This window comes from Astyanax mexicanus, chromosome 13, assembly GCF_023375975.1.
Source record: "Astyanax mexicanus isolate ESR-SI-001 chromosome 13, AstMex3_surface, whole genome shotgun sequence".
Lineage (NCBI taxonomy): Eukaryota > Metazoa > Chordata > Actinopteri > Characiformes > Acestrorhamphidae > Astyanax > Astyanax mexicanus.
In genome coordinates this window covers 29,587,204-29,602,105 of record NC_064420.1, presented here as the reverse complement: position 1 = coordinate 29,602,105, position 14,902 = coordinate 29,587,204, and the positions used below count along the sequence as shown (strand labels likewise).

The 14,902-nt window shown below is 37.4% G+C and overlaps 1 protein-coding gene and 1 long non-coding RNA gene across 6 annotated transcripts in view; both read right to left on the bottom strand.

Moving 5' to 3' along the window:
* Positions 1–14,902, bottom strand: part of sulf2b (sulfatase 2b) — a 345,428-nt gene that overhangs the window by 18,602 nt on the left and 311,924 nt on the right. For all 5 annotated transcript variants that reach the window (XM_049486337.1, XM_049486339.1, XM_049486338.1 and 2 more), the window contains 3 exons: positions 11,874–12,006; positions 2,631–2,871; positions 1,120–1,351 (listed from right to left, as the gene is read on the bottom strand). In XM_049486337.1, coding sequence (XP_049342294.1) covers positions 1,120–1,351; positions 2,631–2,871; positions 11,874–12,006 — 606 coding nt within the window. The remainder of the gene's footprint in view (positions 1–1,119; positions 1,352–2,630; positions 2,872–11,873; positions 12,007–14,902) is intronic.
* On the bottom strand, positions 8,286–9,183 carry LOC125806732 (uncharacterized). The gene is made up of 2 exons (XR_007441555.1): positions 8,908–9,183; positions 8,286–8,405 (listed from the first exon to the last, which is right to left on the bottom strand). It is a non-coding gene; the product is annotated as an uncharacterized LOC125806732 (long non-coding RNA).

Here is a 14,902-nt window from a genome sequence, read left to right as displayed (position 1 = left end):
CTCAAGTCACAGCAATAAAAATTATATATATAAAAATCTCACCGTGGCTGAAAAACATGCTCTTTTTTTGTGAGCTGGTGCAAATTCTCTATGATTAGCCCAGCCATAGTCTGAACTCCTTAGTGGTTCTTGAGATTTTGGCTGGGATTAAAGCGAAACTTAATGTGAAGCACTGCTCTGTTGCACATGCATGCAAACTTACAAAGTGCAAACTGTTCAGACTGATATTAGAGATGGGTCACATTAAAAAGATTTAGTATCAGATTTTAAAAAATAAATGTTAGATTTGTTTGGAAAGTTGGATTTCGGTAATTTTTACGTGCTGTGTGAACATAGTCTAAAAAGCCTGATATGTGACTAATATGATGTAGCCTATACACAAAATTTCCTTTGTGGAATCGTTCACCACCAGAAAGGTTTAGTGAAAATGACCAACTAACTAACTAAACTAAATACATACAGCAGATATGAGGAAATTCAGTGTAAGCCTTTTTAAGAATGTACCACCAAAAACTAAGAACACTTTCACAAATTGGCATAAATCACATTAATAACAAAACATCAAAATGCACAGCAACACACTGAAGTTAATAAAGACTTTACAGAGAGTTTGTGATTCCTGTATTTTTCTGTATTTTATATTTAAAAAAAAAAAAATCTAATTTGGTGGAGTCAAGCGTTCCAGTGCTAGTCTAGAGCACTGCCACTATAATTGGGAGATTGCTGGTTCGAATCCCAGTCATGCAGCTTGCCATCAGCTGACAGAGCCCTGAGAGAGCACAATTGGCTTTGCTCTTTCTGGGTGGGTAGATGACGCCCTCTCTCCCACATCACTCCAAAGGGTGATGTCGATGAGCACAAGGCGTCTGTGAACACCATCCTGGTGTTTTGGCATTACTAGTGACGAGGGAAATATACGACTTACAGCTGAGTAGAATTGGCCTAATCTAAATTGGGAGAAAACTCAGTAAGATAACTTGCAATTGAAATTAGCAAAAATGCAACCTTTATTAAGATCAAGAAATTTTCACATTTTGAAGAAATTGAAGATGAATAAAGGATCAGCAGATACCCTGGGTCACCCCTAATGAACAGACCACTACACACATCCTTCCTCACCTGTGAGTAACTTTAATAGAGGAAGGCACCAGGCTGTTGCTGGTCTGTGGCTCGGCTGTGGTCGGACCCATCCCGCTGAAGGCCTCCTCCTCCTGCTGGGCGTGGCTCAAGTTGCTGCTGTTGATTGGTCGGTAGCCTCTGTCCAGATCCACTGCGTACAGATCTCCACCCATCTCCATAGACACAGCACGAGCATATCTGTTCCTGGAGTAGCTCTTCAAAGCCTTCAGCTCTGTAAAATAGCAGAGAGCAATGTCTTACTTTATCCACTGGGGGGCAGCAGAGTATTAGAGAAACTGACAGTGTGAGGATGGAGTGGGATTTTGATACGACCTGATAGACTGATGCAAATTATGAAGAAAATCGAAAACAAATTAAATGGATGGAAAGCTGATCTGTGATAGGTCTGGAAACTTTTTTAAGTTTAATGAAATTAACAAGATTCAGTCATTTATTGTAGTAGTAGCCTGAAAAAAAACATACCAAATGTACTATTTTCATAAATAAATTATTAATTAGTTACTTAATTTGAAAATATTTTGAATGCTCTTAAGTATACTTCCTTTTCACAAGGGAAGTCAGAGCATGTCTGAGTATTGAGAATTATAGTGTTTAAAAATCTCCAATGATCTGTTGATTCAATAACTGCAGAATTCTAAACCTGCTGTTGGAGCTGCAAAGGGGGGGCAGAAGACACACTGATGCTTATGGATTTAGAATGGAATGTCATAAAGGTATAATGTGTAGCCGTCCCAAAAATGTTTTCAAACAGTGTTTGAAATACTGGCTACATCAAACCATCTGTCTGATACCTGTCTGATATTCTCTCATACTCTTTTTTAAGTAATTATCTAATAAATACCAATACAATTGATATAGTTGATATGATTGTGAAGCATTATGTCAAAGTGTCATAGTGTGACATACTAGGGGTGTGACGAGACACTAACATCACGAGACGAGACACGATACCGGGTTCTCGAGAACGAGACGAGACGAGATTTTTTTTTTAAGAAAACGTCAAAAATGAAAAATGGCTTGAAAACTAGAGTTTTATTTGACAAAATCATATAACGCAAACTTAAGCCACTGGAGCCAAAATGCAGCCAGACATACAACTTAAAAAGGGGTTATGCAGCCTATGTGACGCATAGGGGCGCTGCACTACAGGGGGCGCCAAATGAAAGCCCTAAATAAGTTTTCTCTCAGGAGAAACAGCCAATCAGCTTGCTGGTTTTGCGGAGCGCGGTGGGCTAGTAATGACAGAACACATCTCCTCCACACACACCCCCCCCCCCCTCTCCCCCGAGGGCGCTGATAGTTGCACTCCTGCTGTGTTGCCAGATCCCAATTAAAAAGTCCACACTAAACTATTTTTTTTCACGCGAGACAGGTTAAAGCTTGACAAGAAATATCGCCACGTTTTAATCTCGCGAGATCTCGTGCCACAAGATCTCGTAACACCCCTATGATATACTGTATTTTTTATTGCATTCCTGTTGTCCACATACTTTTCTTGGACAGCAGCTTCTTCTTCTTCAGTGTGCTCAGTCGGTAGCTCCCGAAGTCGTCGCAGTTGCAGTTGTCGAGTTCAGCGTTGGCGTTGGTGTAAGCGTTGGTGCTAGTGCTGGGCTGGTAAAGCTGGGACTTGACGGTGGACACCTGCTGCTTCCTCGCTGCTGAGAGACTGGCCATTCCTTTACACTTATACAACCTCAACTTCCCTGTGGAGTCCTCCACACACTGCCACTTCTACACAGAGAGAGAGAGAGAGAGAGAGAACGAGAAAGAGAGACAGAGGGAGGAGGGGTTAAGAAAAGCTGTGAGCACTTGGGACATTTGCACACAAATTTCTTAGCTTGCTTACACAAGCACACATAAGTGGAACTTTCTCTCTGTTTCCCTCTCTCTCTCTCTTTCTCTCTCTCTCTTTCTCTCTCGCTCTCTTTCTCTCTCACACGGCATGTTGGGATGTTATTTTTAGCAAAACCCAACACACAAAAAGCTCAAAAAGGAAGGACATGTGCTAATACACTCATAAACAGGAAGCCACAGACACATACACACTCATCCACACACACACACACACACACACTCCTAAAATACATACCTGCTATTATTTCTATCTTTTTTCCAGGCTTGTGTCTGTTTGCTCTAAGCTTTTTTGTCACTAATGAGCCGTGTGAATTTATTTCTTACACACCTGATGGACACACAAAGGTGTGCACTATTTATAGGTTTATGTTTGAGTAAAAGGAACCTTGTTGTTTTATTCCATAAACTACAGACAACATTTCTCCCAAATTCCAAACAAAAATAGTAGAATAGCTGAAATAAAAAAAGAAAACAAGTTCATATTTATAACGTTTTAAGAGTTTAGAAATCAGTATTTGGTGGAATAACCCTGGTTTTTAATCACAGTTTTCATACATCATGTTCTCCTCCACCAGTCTTACACACTGCTTTTGGATAACTTTATACCACTCCTGGTGCAAATACTATACAATACAAGCAGTTCATCTTGGTTTGATGTCTCTTATTTCTTTCAAGAGGTGTATGTGTGTGTGTGTTTAATTTTCACATCTTAGCAATGAGTTTATTACTGCACTTTAGACCTGTCAGACCTGAAACTGAGACTTGAAAGTTCAATGTTAAGCTGAGATAAAGGCTGGCATTGCCATGTGGCTCAGCCAGACCCTGTATCAGGTTTCTCCAGTTTCCAAGAGTCTTTTGAAGGTGTAGGAAGCAGTACTCATCGCTCTCTGGCTTCATCTGTAGTTTCTTTAAAGAAAAGACTAAAAGTTTTAATAGATACAGAGTTTTTTAACCTGTTTCTGTGTCTTTTTTTAGTTATAATGATGAAAGTGTGTGAATATGATGTGTGTTGTATAAATGCTGCAGTAGAGAGTAACAGCAGTAACACGATCTGATTTATTAGCCAGATAATGCTAATTAACCCAGCTATGAACAAGTGCTGTCTCTGCTGCTCCATGCTGTTTACACCCATGCAGTCTGTGCTGCATTCCCTGCCTCCAGCTGAGCAACATTTAGTACATGTAGATCTGCCATGCATTTCCAATTAAAAACACTGTGTTTAAAAGCACCGTAGCACATTTTCAGTGTCCTTTTGTTAAAGCAGCTTTTAACTGCATATATATATATATATATATATATATATATATATATATATATATACACAATTTAATGCAATTACTGCAATAAAGGAAAAAAAACACGAAATTGCCATTCCAGAAAAACAAGTATTTTATTCTTTGATTTAAAAATATCTAAAGTCAGGGCTTTTCTAACGTTTTCATTCAGTTACTTCTGTTTAAGAGCGGCATATAGGCAGGACTAAGTACAATAGCACATACATGTGTTTAAACTGTAAAATATAGTATTTTGTATAAAACTTATACACATTCAGCTTCACCGCTGTTTCGAAGTGTTTTAATCGTGTTTAACCGGTAGCACCGCAGTTTCCGCCTTCTTTTGACAGATCTGTTAAGGTGATTGGCTGCAGTAAAAAATGATGGACAGCTTGGTCTGTCTGATGATTGGCTTAATAAAAAATGATTGACAATGAAAGTGTAGTATCTGATTGGCTGCAGTCGAAAATGATTGACACATGCTCCGCCCTTTAGCCATGCCCACTGGGGCTCCGGTCTGCAGCATTAAGCTTCTCCCCGCACTAGACAGCTCTGACCAATCAGAAGAGACTATGTGCTGTGATTGGCTTATTAGTGCGCTTTTTTGGTGCGTTTAGGTTTGTGCCAGGTGTGTGAAACTAAACCAAACAGAGGGAGAAACGCTCCAAATAAATGATCTCATCAACTGATTTAGACCATAGAAACAAACTACATGTGTAAAAATGTCCTAAATTCACATTTTAAAAAAATAATATATATTCCAAAGCTCAGTCACACTCATCCACACACACACAAACACACACACGCAATCCTAAAATACATACCTGCTATTATCTATTATTATCTTTTTTCAGACTTGTGTCTGTTTGCTCCAAGCTTTTTGTCACTAATGAGCCGTGTTTATCTCACACCTCTGATAGACACACAAAGGTGAAGAATAATGCACATGCCTGTGCACAGTTGTGTGTGTGCATGTGTGTGTGTGTGTGTGTGTGTGTTGGGTTGATTAAATGGTGAGAATTACCTCCCTGCTCCCTGCCTGCTCTCTTTGTCATCTGTAATTACCATGCGATGCCAAATCCTCCTCGTTAAAAGACTTGTTAATGAAGAGTTCCAGTTGCGCTCTCTCCTTCTAACACACTGCACTCGGGCGCTGTCAGGTCATTAAGAGCGAGACAATGCTATAAAAACACAACTGCGGCACCCGCTCCCCAGCAGACGACCGAGAAACACAGGCGCACTGAAAATAGGGACCTGGTACAGCATCAGCGGTTCGGATTTGAACTCGTTCCATATGCTAAAATAGTAAAGAGTGAAATATAACATTTCTGAGCTCTTGATTTGTTTTGTGCTGTATTTTTTTTAGACTATAAGGTGCACCAGATTATAAGGCGAACTATCAATGAACGTCTATTTTCTGATCTATTTTTATACATTGGGTGTACCAGATTATAAGGCGCATTACCAACACAAGTAAGGAACAGGGGTGTTACCGTGTTATTCTTCTAATGGTGTGGTGGTAGGGGTGGTTGCTAAGTTAAGTAAAGCTAAGCTAAGTAAACAACACTGTATTTTTTTTTAAGAAATCCTTTTCTTTTAAAGTCAAACAAGTGCTGGATGTGAATCTACACGGATTTCTCTCATGAAAACAGTTTATTTGGGTGAGTAAAGTGCTTCCATTTATTTACAGTAAGCTTAGATTTCCAGATTTCCACTAAGACTAGGTGCAGCAGCATTAGAATTAGCTGCTAACAGTAAATGCTGCCCGACCGTGCTACTCTGAGGAAGCTAGGGCGATATTTGCTAGCGATTCATTCTACATAGCTTGTTTGAACACAGTAAAAGTGTAGGCTACAGGCGGATATACTCACTTCTAAATGCAGAAACAGCTGTAGCTTAGCGTGGTTATGTATGTAATGTTAATACTGCTCCAGCAGTGCTAGCCAGGGTTAGCAGCAGACTACAGGTCAATAATATTTATCTCTGAACGGTGAAAGAGCTAGCACTTAGCACGGTTAGTGGCTAATGCTAATGCTGCTTCAGCCTTAGTGCTGGAGAACTAAACTGAAACTCTTGTATAACGCTGTACTTCAGCAGAGTGGCTTTACTGCTCTTTACAAACTGACTGGTAAAATTCATACATAAGGTGCACCGGATTATAATGAGCACTGACGATTTTTGGGGAACATGAAAGGATTTTAAGTGCACCTTATAGTGCGAAAAATATGGTATTTCAAGTGGCTGTCCTTTATATTGTATCAATTACTATTAACTATTAACTATTACTATTAACTGGACCAATAGAAATGCTCTGAAATGACTTGGAATAAAATACCTTTTTCACTGACTTCCAATGAAAGCTAAGAAGGTTTTTTATTTCTTCTCATTTACTTTTTTACTATTTTGGAGATACATGTTTTAATATGCATTCTCATTCAGAATTCTGTAGCAGTAATTGCTCAGTTTATGCTCTTTATTCAATATTGATGGATTCATTATTTTGTAAGTGTAAACAAAATGAGTGGAAAATTAAATTAAATGCAAACTAAATAAGAACTATTAGAGCTGATGCAGCTAGAACAGAAACAAACAAACATAATTTCTCATTTGGGATAATTACTTCAGTATTCAACAACTATGAATATTCAACAAGCTACAGTATTTATTACTCTGAAACTCCTAAATTCAAACTAATATAAGAAATAAATCATTTCAGGATATTTATGCTTTATTTAACCTCCTAAGGATAGAACTGCATTTTTATTTTTTCTTTGATATTTTGGCTAATTTGCATGTGATTAGTGTAAAAACAAAGAATTATCTTTTTACATGATGTAGTTTCTAAAAACAAATTATGTCCACATATGAGGACTTTAGGTTTATATTTTGATAGATAGACACAGAATCTTATTTTTTTGCCTAAGTGCAACAATTGTGCTCTTTTGAGCAATATGGCTCATTTGAAGTGCTGCTTCAATACGAAGACATAACAGTAAAAAAACATAAACATTGTTTAAACACTGTATTTACTGTGTTTTCAATTACATTTTTAAACAGAATCATAACTGTAACATGTTAAACTCTTCTGCCACCACTAGGTAACAGTATAAAGGCCTTATAAGAGGACACCAGGCTCTTGTTTGTAGAGCAAAATTTAGTGTTTGGGTCTAGATAACTCAAAATGTGATGTCCACACATGTGGACGCCAGGACTTCTTGTGTATAAAAAAAAACCAACACAGCACTAAATGGTCTAAATGTGCTTTTAAAAAAGAATAATTGTCAATCTAATACTATTAAAGAGTCGGTAAGGTCAAAATTCCTAAAGAGATATGAGGATTTGCTCCTATTGTAATGTTGATCAGCACAGGCGTCTGTTAGCTGATATACTAGCTGCGGTCCAATCTGAAGGGAGCTGCCTAGGCAGTCATTGCCTTCAAAGGCAGCTCCCTCGTTCGGCAGCATTTTCACCCATAAGGGATCTTATAAGGCAGCGCGTTCGGGACACGCTCTGGAGTCAGCATACGTCATCACGTCTAGCGCGCTGTGCCCGTGAGCTGTTTATAAATAACTAAAGTTAATGATCACTTACCTCGGGATAAATCTCAATGCAGCGGCAGCTATTTCTCTTTTACTCATCCAAATATTACAGATATTTAAATATTCATGATTTACTTTAATTATACACTTTTCCTCACTTCATTCTCAGAGTATTGTCAGTTTTATGTATGCATTTATTTTATTTTTGATTAGATGCTTCATAGAAATGCATGAGTAATGAAACCATAATATAATAAATATTTTGTATGAGCCAGAGCTAAATTATCAAACTAAGCTACGTTTCACACAATAGTACATTCATACACAGTCAGCTAATTTTTATTATATCTTTATCTTTTAGTTGCATAAAACACATGATTCATAAACTTTATTTTTTTTTTATTTACCCATACCCACTAGTTGAGATGTGATACTACAATAAGCATAGTGACAATAAACACACAGCAAGCAAAAATAATAATGTTAAGAGAGAAAACTTTATTACATTCAAAGAAAAAATATATATATTCATAAAGGGAGCTAACGCTGCCTCCAGCCGGTCTGACCAGAGTTCACCTTCCCCGGCCCACGTTCATCCCTGTGGAAAAAATAAATCTGAATTAGTAACAGCGGTTTATGGAGAACACGCTCATAATTACACTATTTACACAATTAATCACTCAGTTACAGGTAACTCTAGTTATTCCCTCTAACAATTAAACTATTTACACATTAAATCACTGAATTACAGGTTATTCTACAGTGTTACACTATTTACACAGTAAATCACTTAGTTATACGTAACAGTGACTTAAAACAGTTAAAACTTTTTACACTGGACGGCCAGGGTATCTTTGTTTCCTAGCGGGGGTTTCCTCAGCGCTGCAGCCGCGTTTGGTACTCTGTAAGTCGGCTAGATGCGTGTTAGCTTACCCGGTAAATTAGCGCGATAAGCTAACGGTAGCTTCCGCCGGTCAGGTCTTACATTAAATGAAGTACAGGCGAAAACAACGATGGAAAACAACTTAAAACAGTCTAAAATATGCTAGTTTGATAAACCCACGCAGCGGTGAGTGGAAATACAGGAGGGAATTACTTACATTTGTACAGAAACTCCGTGGCAGGCCGGCTCCGTCCGCCATGTTTTTAAATCTGAGCGCTGGAACTCTGAGCTGGTGAAATGCATCATGGGATTGCCTTCGCCGTGAAGGATACATCTCACGCTGCCTTCAGAATCGGGGTAAAATAAGGCAGCTGCCCAGGTAGGCAGCACATGCCACCTTCCGAATGGGACAGTCCTTTTCTCGGGAGCGCGCCTATGCTGCCTGAAAATGCTGCCTAGTTGGGCAGCTCCCTTCAGATTGGACCGCAGCTACTGAATCATAATCCTGTTTCTTTATGGATCCTTTATTATATTTCCAGGTTCTTGATGATATGCCTTACTAATAGTCATTCCAGTAGTATTCCTTTTTAGTATATCTGTTTGTTTATTCTAAATACCATCAGTTTCAGCAGGGCAGGCAGGGGAAATGCAAATAATGAGTACAGGCTCAGGCGATTCATCTCAGCGCATTGTTATTAATACAAATATCTACTGTATAAACTACAGGGCACAAAGCGAAGCAGTGGAGACGGATGGAGAGCGCTTTATATAAGCTGAGATCTGCATAAGAAAGAGAGGCATGTGTTTGATCAGAGGAGACAGACGGATACAAACGAGGCCAGTCTGCCAGGGGATGGAAAGATAAGAGAAAAAGAGAGAGAAAGAGAGAGAGAGGGAGAGGAAGAGGAGGGAGGATGAGGAAGAGTGAGTGATTTATTGCTCGGGAACTCTGAAAGGATGGAACTCTCTGGAGGATGAGAGCGGTCAGCTCGCTGACAGAGAGAGAGAGAGAGAGAGAGAGAGAGAGAGAGAGAAAGAGAGAGCAGGAGTGAGAGAAAACTGAAGTCTCAGGTGTGTTTGATCTGACAGCTTAGAGCTGTCTACCACTGGGCCTTCATTAGCCATCAGTGTGTGTGTGTGTGTGTGTGTATGTGCCTGTGTGTGCGTGTAAGTGTGTGTAAGTGTGTGAGTGTGTGTTTTCCAGAAGAAAAAAGGAAGAAATCTCTCTGTAGGACATCTTATCAGTGTCTACTCTCCACAGACACACATGCACCTGCTACAGTTTATAAATATAGACTGTGTGTGTGTTTATGTGTGTGTGTTTATGTAAGCAGACTGTATACTAGTTCATATAGATGCTTTATATATATATATATATATATATATATATATATATATATATATATATATATATATATATATATATATATATTATGGCTGTCAACCTCATACGTTGATGCATTCAGTTAATCAGTTAATCTGCATCTTTAACTTGTAATTTTTTTGTATGCAAATTAATCATGTGACAAAATTAACAGAGCCTGGTGATTGAAGAATTATGAGTGTTATTTAGCGATATAACACAGCAACACTTTCTCTCTGTTGGCACGTTTCCTCTTTTCAAGTTGTTAAGTGTGGAATATGGAGCAACACTAGCATTTATTTTCTCCATTAAATCTCTCAGTTAAACTCAACTCACATTTATGTGCATTGCAGCATTTCAGTTTAAAAACCATCGAAACTCTTCTGAAAAATACAGTTTGGTATCTGTATTTAAAAAAAAAATCATCATTTAGTCACAGTATATTGTCGTGATTAATTCTTCATCAATTATGTTTTAATGGATCAACACCAATAATACAAATCTAATGTTTCTATTGCTGATTCCTTTTATTCACATTTAAATACACCTTATCAAAAGCTTGTATTTTAGGAAAAAGTTTGATTAATTGTGAATATTAATAGAATTCTATTAATAAAATATATATTTTTAAATTGACTGACACTATTAATATATATTTACATCTCAGGAGATCACTTGAAAATTATGAGTTTCTTAATTTTACCAAACTGAAAACCTCTGGAATATAATCAAGAGGAAGATGGATGACCACAAGCCATTAAACCAAGCTGAACTGCTTGAATTTTGGCACCAGGAGTAAAGGCATAAAGTTATCCAAAAGCAGTGTGTAAGACTGGTGGAGAAGAAACATGTCAAGATGAATGAAATTTTTTTCTATTTTCTGCAAATAAATGCTCTAAATGATTTTTTGGGGGGGATTTGGGAGAAATGTTGTACACAGTTTAAAGAATAAAACAACAATGTTCATTTTACTTAAACATATACATATACTTAACAAAAGCAGAGAAACTGATTTAGAAACTGAAGTGGTCTCTTAATTTTTTCCAGAGCTGTATGTTTAATTTTTGGTTTCAAATAAGTAGCTAATGATTATTATTAATGAGCAAAAATTCTTAATCAAATTGATTGATAAAGTCTAAACTTTCAATGAAACCAAAGCAAGAAGCCTTCAGAGAGTCTTTATAAAGAATGGTGCAGCAATCACTCTGTGAAAAACCCTAAATTTTGTTCTTAAATGTAGAAAAATATGATATTTTGGCCCATGCTTCATCTGACAAAGGCCTTAAAAGCATGGGCTGAAACATCATGTTTTTTAATTAAATAAAGAAGTAAAAAATTGACAGAGTAATTACTGTATCATTTTTTTCATGACGATAAATCATAAATAATGACGTCATAAAAAGCTGAGCTTATTATTTCAGCCAAACTGGTTTGCAGCTTTAATGAATCCAAACACATGCAGAAACATTCATCTGGAACATCTGAGGCTGATCCGAAGACTCAAACTACAAAATTAAAACAAAATGTCAGAGGGCTCATTTGCATATTGCAAAAGGTCAGTATCATGATAAGGATTACCAAACATGCCTCCCTAAAGTACAGACAGCATTACTGTGTGAGAGGAGCATCTGCTTCTGCTTCAACGGATACAGCTTTTCTAAGTGATCATTAAAGCCACAGGTTCTGACAGACATCAACCATGTACAACCATTTGTATTGTATCTGCTGTTCACACTCATTACACTAGTGTACATATGCCAGAATGTGTGTGTCTGCGTGCGTCTGTGTGTGTGTGTGTGTGTGTGTGTGTGTGTGTGTACCTGTCCGATCTGCTCGCAGGGTGTTTGGTATTCCGCACGCTGGCACAGGTCCTTGACTCGCTGGTACTTGGGAAGGTAATTTTCCTCCTGAGCCACCTCCTTCCCATCATGCACCACTTTGTGAAGTAGTTTCCTGCCAAGAAGAAAGAACAGAAAGAATATTTCTTTACTTATCATTCAAAAATACATCCCTAACATTCAAACAGAAATAAATCCAACATTTTTCACCCCATTTCCATTTTTGAAACTAGTACTGCCTCTTAAACGTTTAAAACACTTAAACTACAGCTTTTTAATTGTTGGTAATATTTAAAAAAAAATGAAAAGCTACAAGATGCCTACATAATCTTTTCATAACTCATAACTCAATCTGATATAAATTAATATAAATAGTCCAAATGCAGTTTGCTCTGATGAATCTGGATTTTTGATGAGGCTCACAGATGGTGGGGTCAGAAATTGGCAAAAACATCATCAATTTATGGACCCAACCTGCCATGTATCAACAGTCCAGACTGGTGAAACAGTGTAAACAGTGTAGTGATGTGGGCAACATTTACTCGGCACACTTTGGGCCATATGCATCTCTTCATGACTACAATTTTCCTATTATCTAATAGCTACGGATTTTCAAGAAATGAACAAAAGCTAAATCATGCACGCATACAGCTCTGGAAACATTAAGAGACCACTTCAGTTTTTGAATCAGTTTCTCTGATTTTGCTATTTATAGGTATATGTTTGAGTAAAATGAACATTGTTGTTTTATTCTATAAACTACGTACAACATTTCTCCCAAATTCAAAATAAAAATATTGTCATTTAGAGCATTTATTTACAGCAAACAGCATTAGAGAAATGGCTTAAATAACAAAAAAAAGATGCAGAGCTTTCAGACCTCAAATAATGCAAAGAACAAAACAAGTTCATAATCATACAGTTTTAAGAGTTCAGAAATCAGTATTTGGTGGAATAACCCTGTTTTTTAATCACAGTTTTCATGCATCTTGGCATGTTCTCCTCCACCAGTCTTACACACTGCTTTTAGATAACTTTATGCCTTTACTCCTGATGCACAAATTTAAGCAGTTCAGCTTGATTTGATGGCTTGTAATCATCCGTCTAACTCTTGATTATATTCCAGAGGTTTATAATTTGATAAAATCTAAGAAACTCATCGTTTTTAAGTGGTCACTTATTTTTTTCAGAGCTGTATCTTACAAATGCATCCACATTTTATATTCAAATGTTCTGTGGTAGTAGCCGTTAGAGATGCACCAGATATTCTGATAATTTGACAGAAAATGGCAAAAAATCATAAGTGAAAAGTATCATGTTCTGGTCCTGTTTTGTGTCCTTTCTGTTTTCAAGAGCACATGGTCCTGTGTTGTTCTCCTTGTCTCCTCCCTGACCTTTAGTGCCTCTTCCTGTGTCGTCTGTAGCTCCACCCCCTCATTCCCTGTCCTAGGTGTATCTTGTTTTCTTGTTTGCTCCATGTTTATTTGTTTCAGTGTTCCCTTGTCAGTTCTTGTGCATGTTTTAGGTTTGTCTAGTTGCTGTTTCTTATTCCTTGTCATAGTTTATTCCTTGTTGTTTATTTAAAGTCTTGTTTGTTTGTTTATCATGTTTTGAGTTTAGTTTTTAATAGGTATTACTCGCACTTATGTCTGCCTCCTCATCTCCCTGCTGCTGCAATCGTGACAAAAAGACACAATCATTTATATAAAACAATGGGATTTATCTTCAAAAACAAGCCAAAAATGTTGTAAAATGTAAAAATAGGGTCTTCATCTTAATGGGGTTCGGCCTAAGAGTTTCATTTTGGTGCATCTTTAGCAGACGTTGCTTTACACAGCTTTTTGCAAAGCTCTTTTTGGTCTCAATACATTTTAAAGCATAACTATGACAACTGCAGCCTTTATTAGAGCTGATGCTTGTTAAAAATAGGCTTTACAACTATTTAATGTAGGTTCCATGCCAAGAAATGTATATTTAGGCATCATATAACTTCACAAATACTGCCTTTCTGAATAATAAGCACTGGTTTGTCCAAAGCATCCTAGTAAACATCCAGTTGCTGAATCAATGTTGAAATCTTGTACATGTCTTGACTGTCTTTAATCTGCACTTTATTGTGGTTGAAAAACTAAGTTGAAAAGGAATTTAAATTTAGCCATTGAAAATACACCTAATATCAGCATGGCATCCCTGGGGCTCCAACTCTCGGTCTTCTGATTACAGGCTGAAAATGTGCTCGACACAAACTGCACGGATGCGCCGACTCTATAACGTTAATATCTCTGAAATCGTGACAGACTGGTATAATTACCTCTCCGCACTCCATACCTGTTTTTTTTTATTATTTATCTCACTGGCTGAGCCTCATTTGCATTCGGAAGTCTCTCTCAAGAAAGTCAAGTTCTGCTGAACTACAGTTGAGATGTTTGTCACGATGCTCAATCCGAGCAGATCAAAGCTAGTCTTTAAATAGATCAGTTAATCAGCTGAGTGTGTTTATGTGCTTGTTTCACCGACACTTACCATCAAAATCAATCAGGCTGGATTTGGTTGCGTGTCAGTGTGGTTTATGAATCGCTAACGGTGCATTTAAATGAGGGAAAAGCACAAGAGTGCCTTTGATTTAAATTTGATTAGAAAATGACAGGCTGATATTTTTTGTTGATGAATGAAACCGCATGAATGGTAACAACAATATATTTTTTATTTCTGTAAAAATCCCTGTGAATCTGCTGGAGGATTTTATAAATCTGGCTAATACATAAAATAAAGAGACATCTAAATATACATATACCTAAATGTATCGGCCACATATTGTTGTGTGTTGGTCATAACATAAAAAGGTTTGCTCCTGTGACCTATATTAGGGATCTATAGGCAGGCTGACAACCGCACACAGCGCAGCTTGATTTAGGGCGTGTCAGTGTGTTTGGTATCGTTAATGCTCTCATTAATGCTTACACTCTTATTAATGCTTGCACTTTAACTGAATGCCATCAAATTCTCATAAA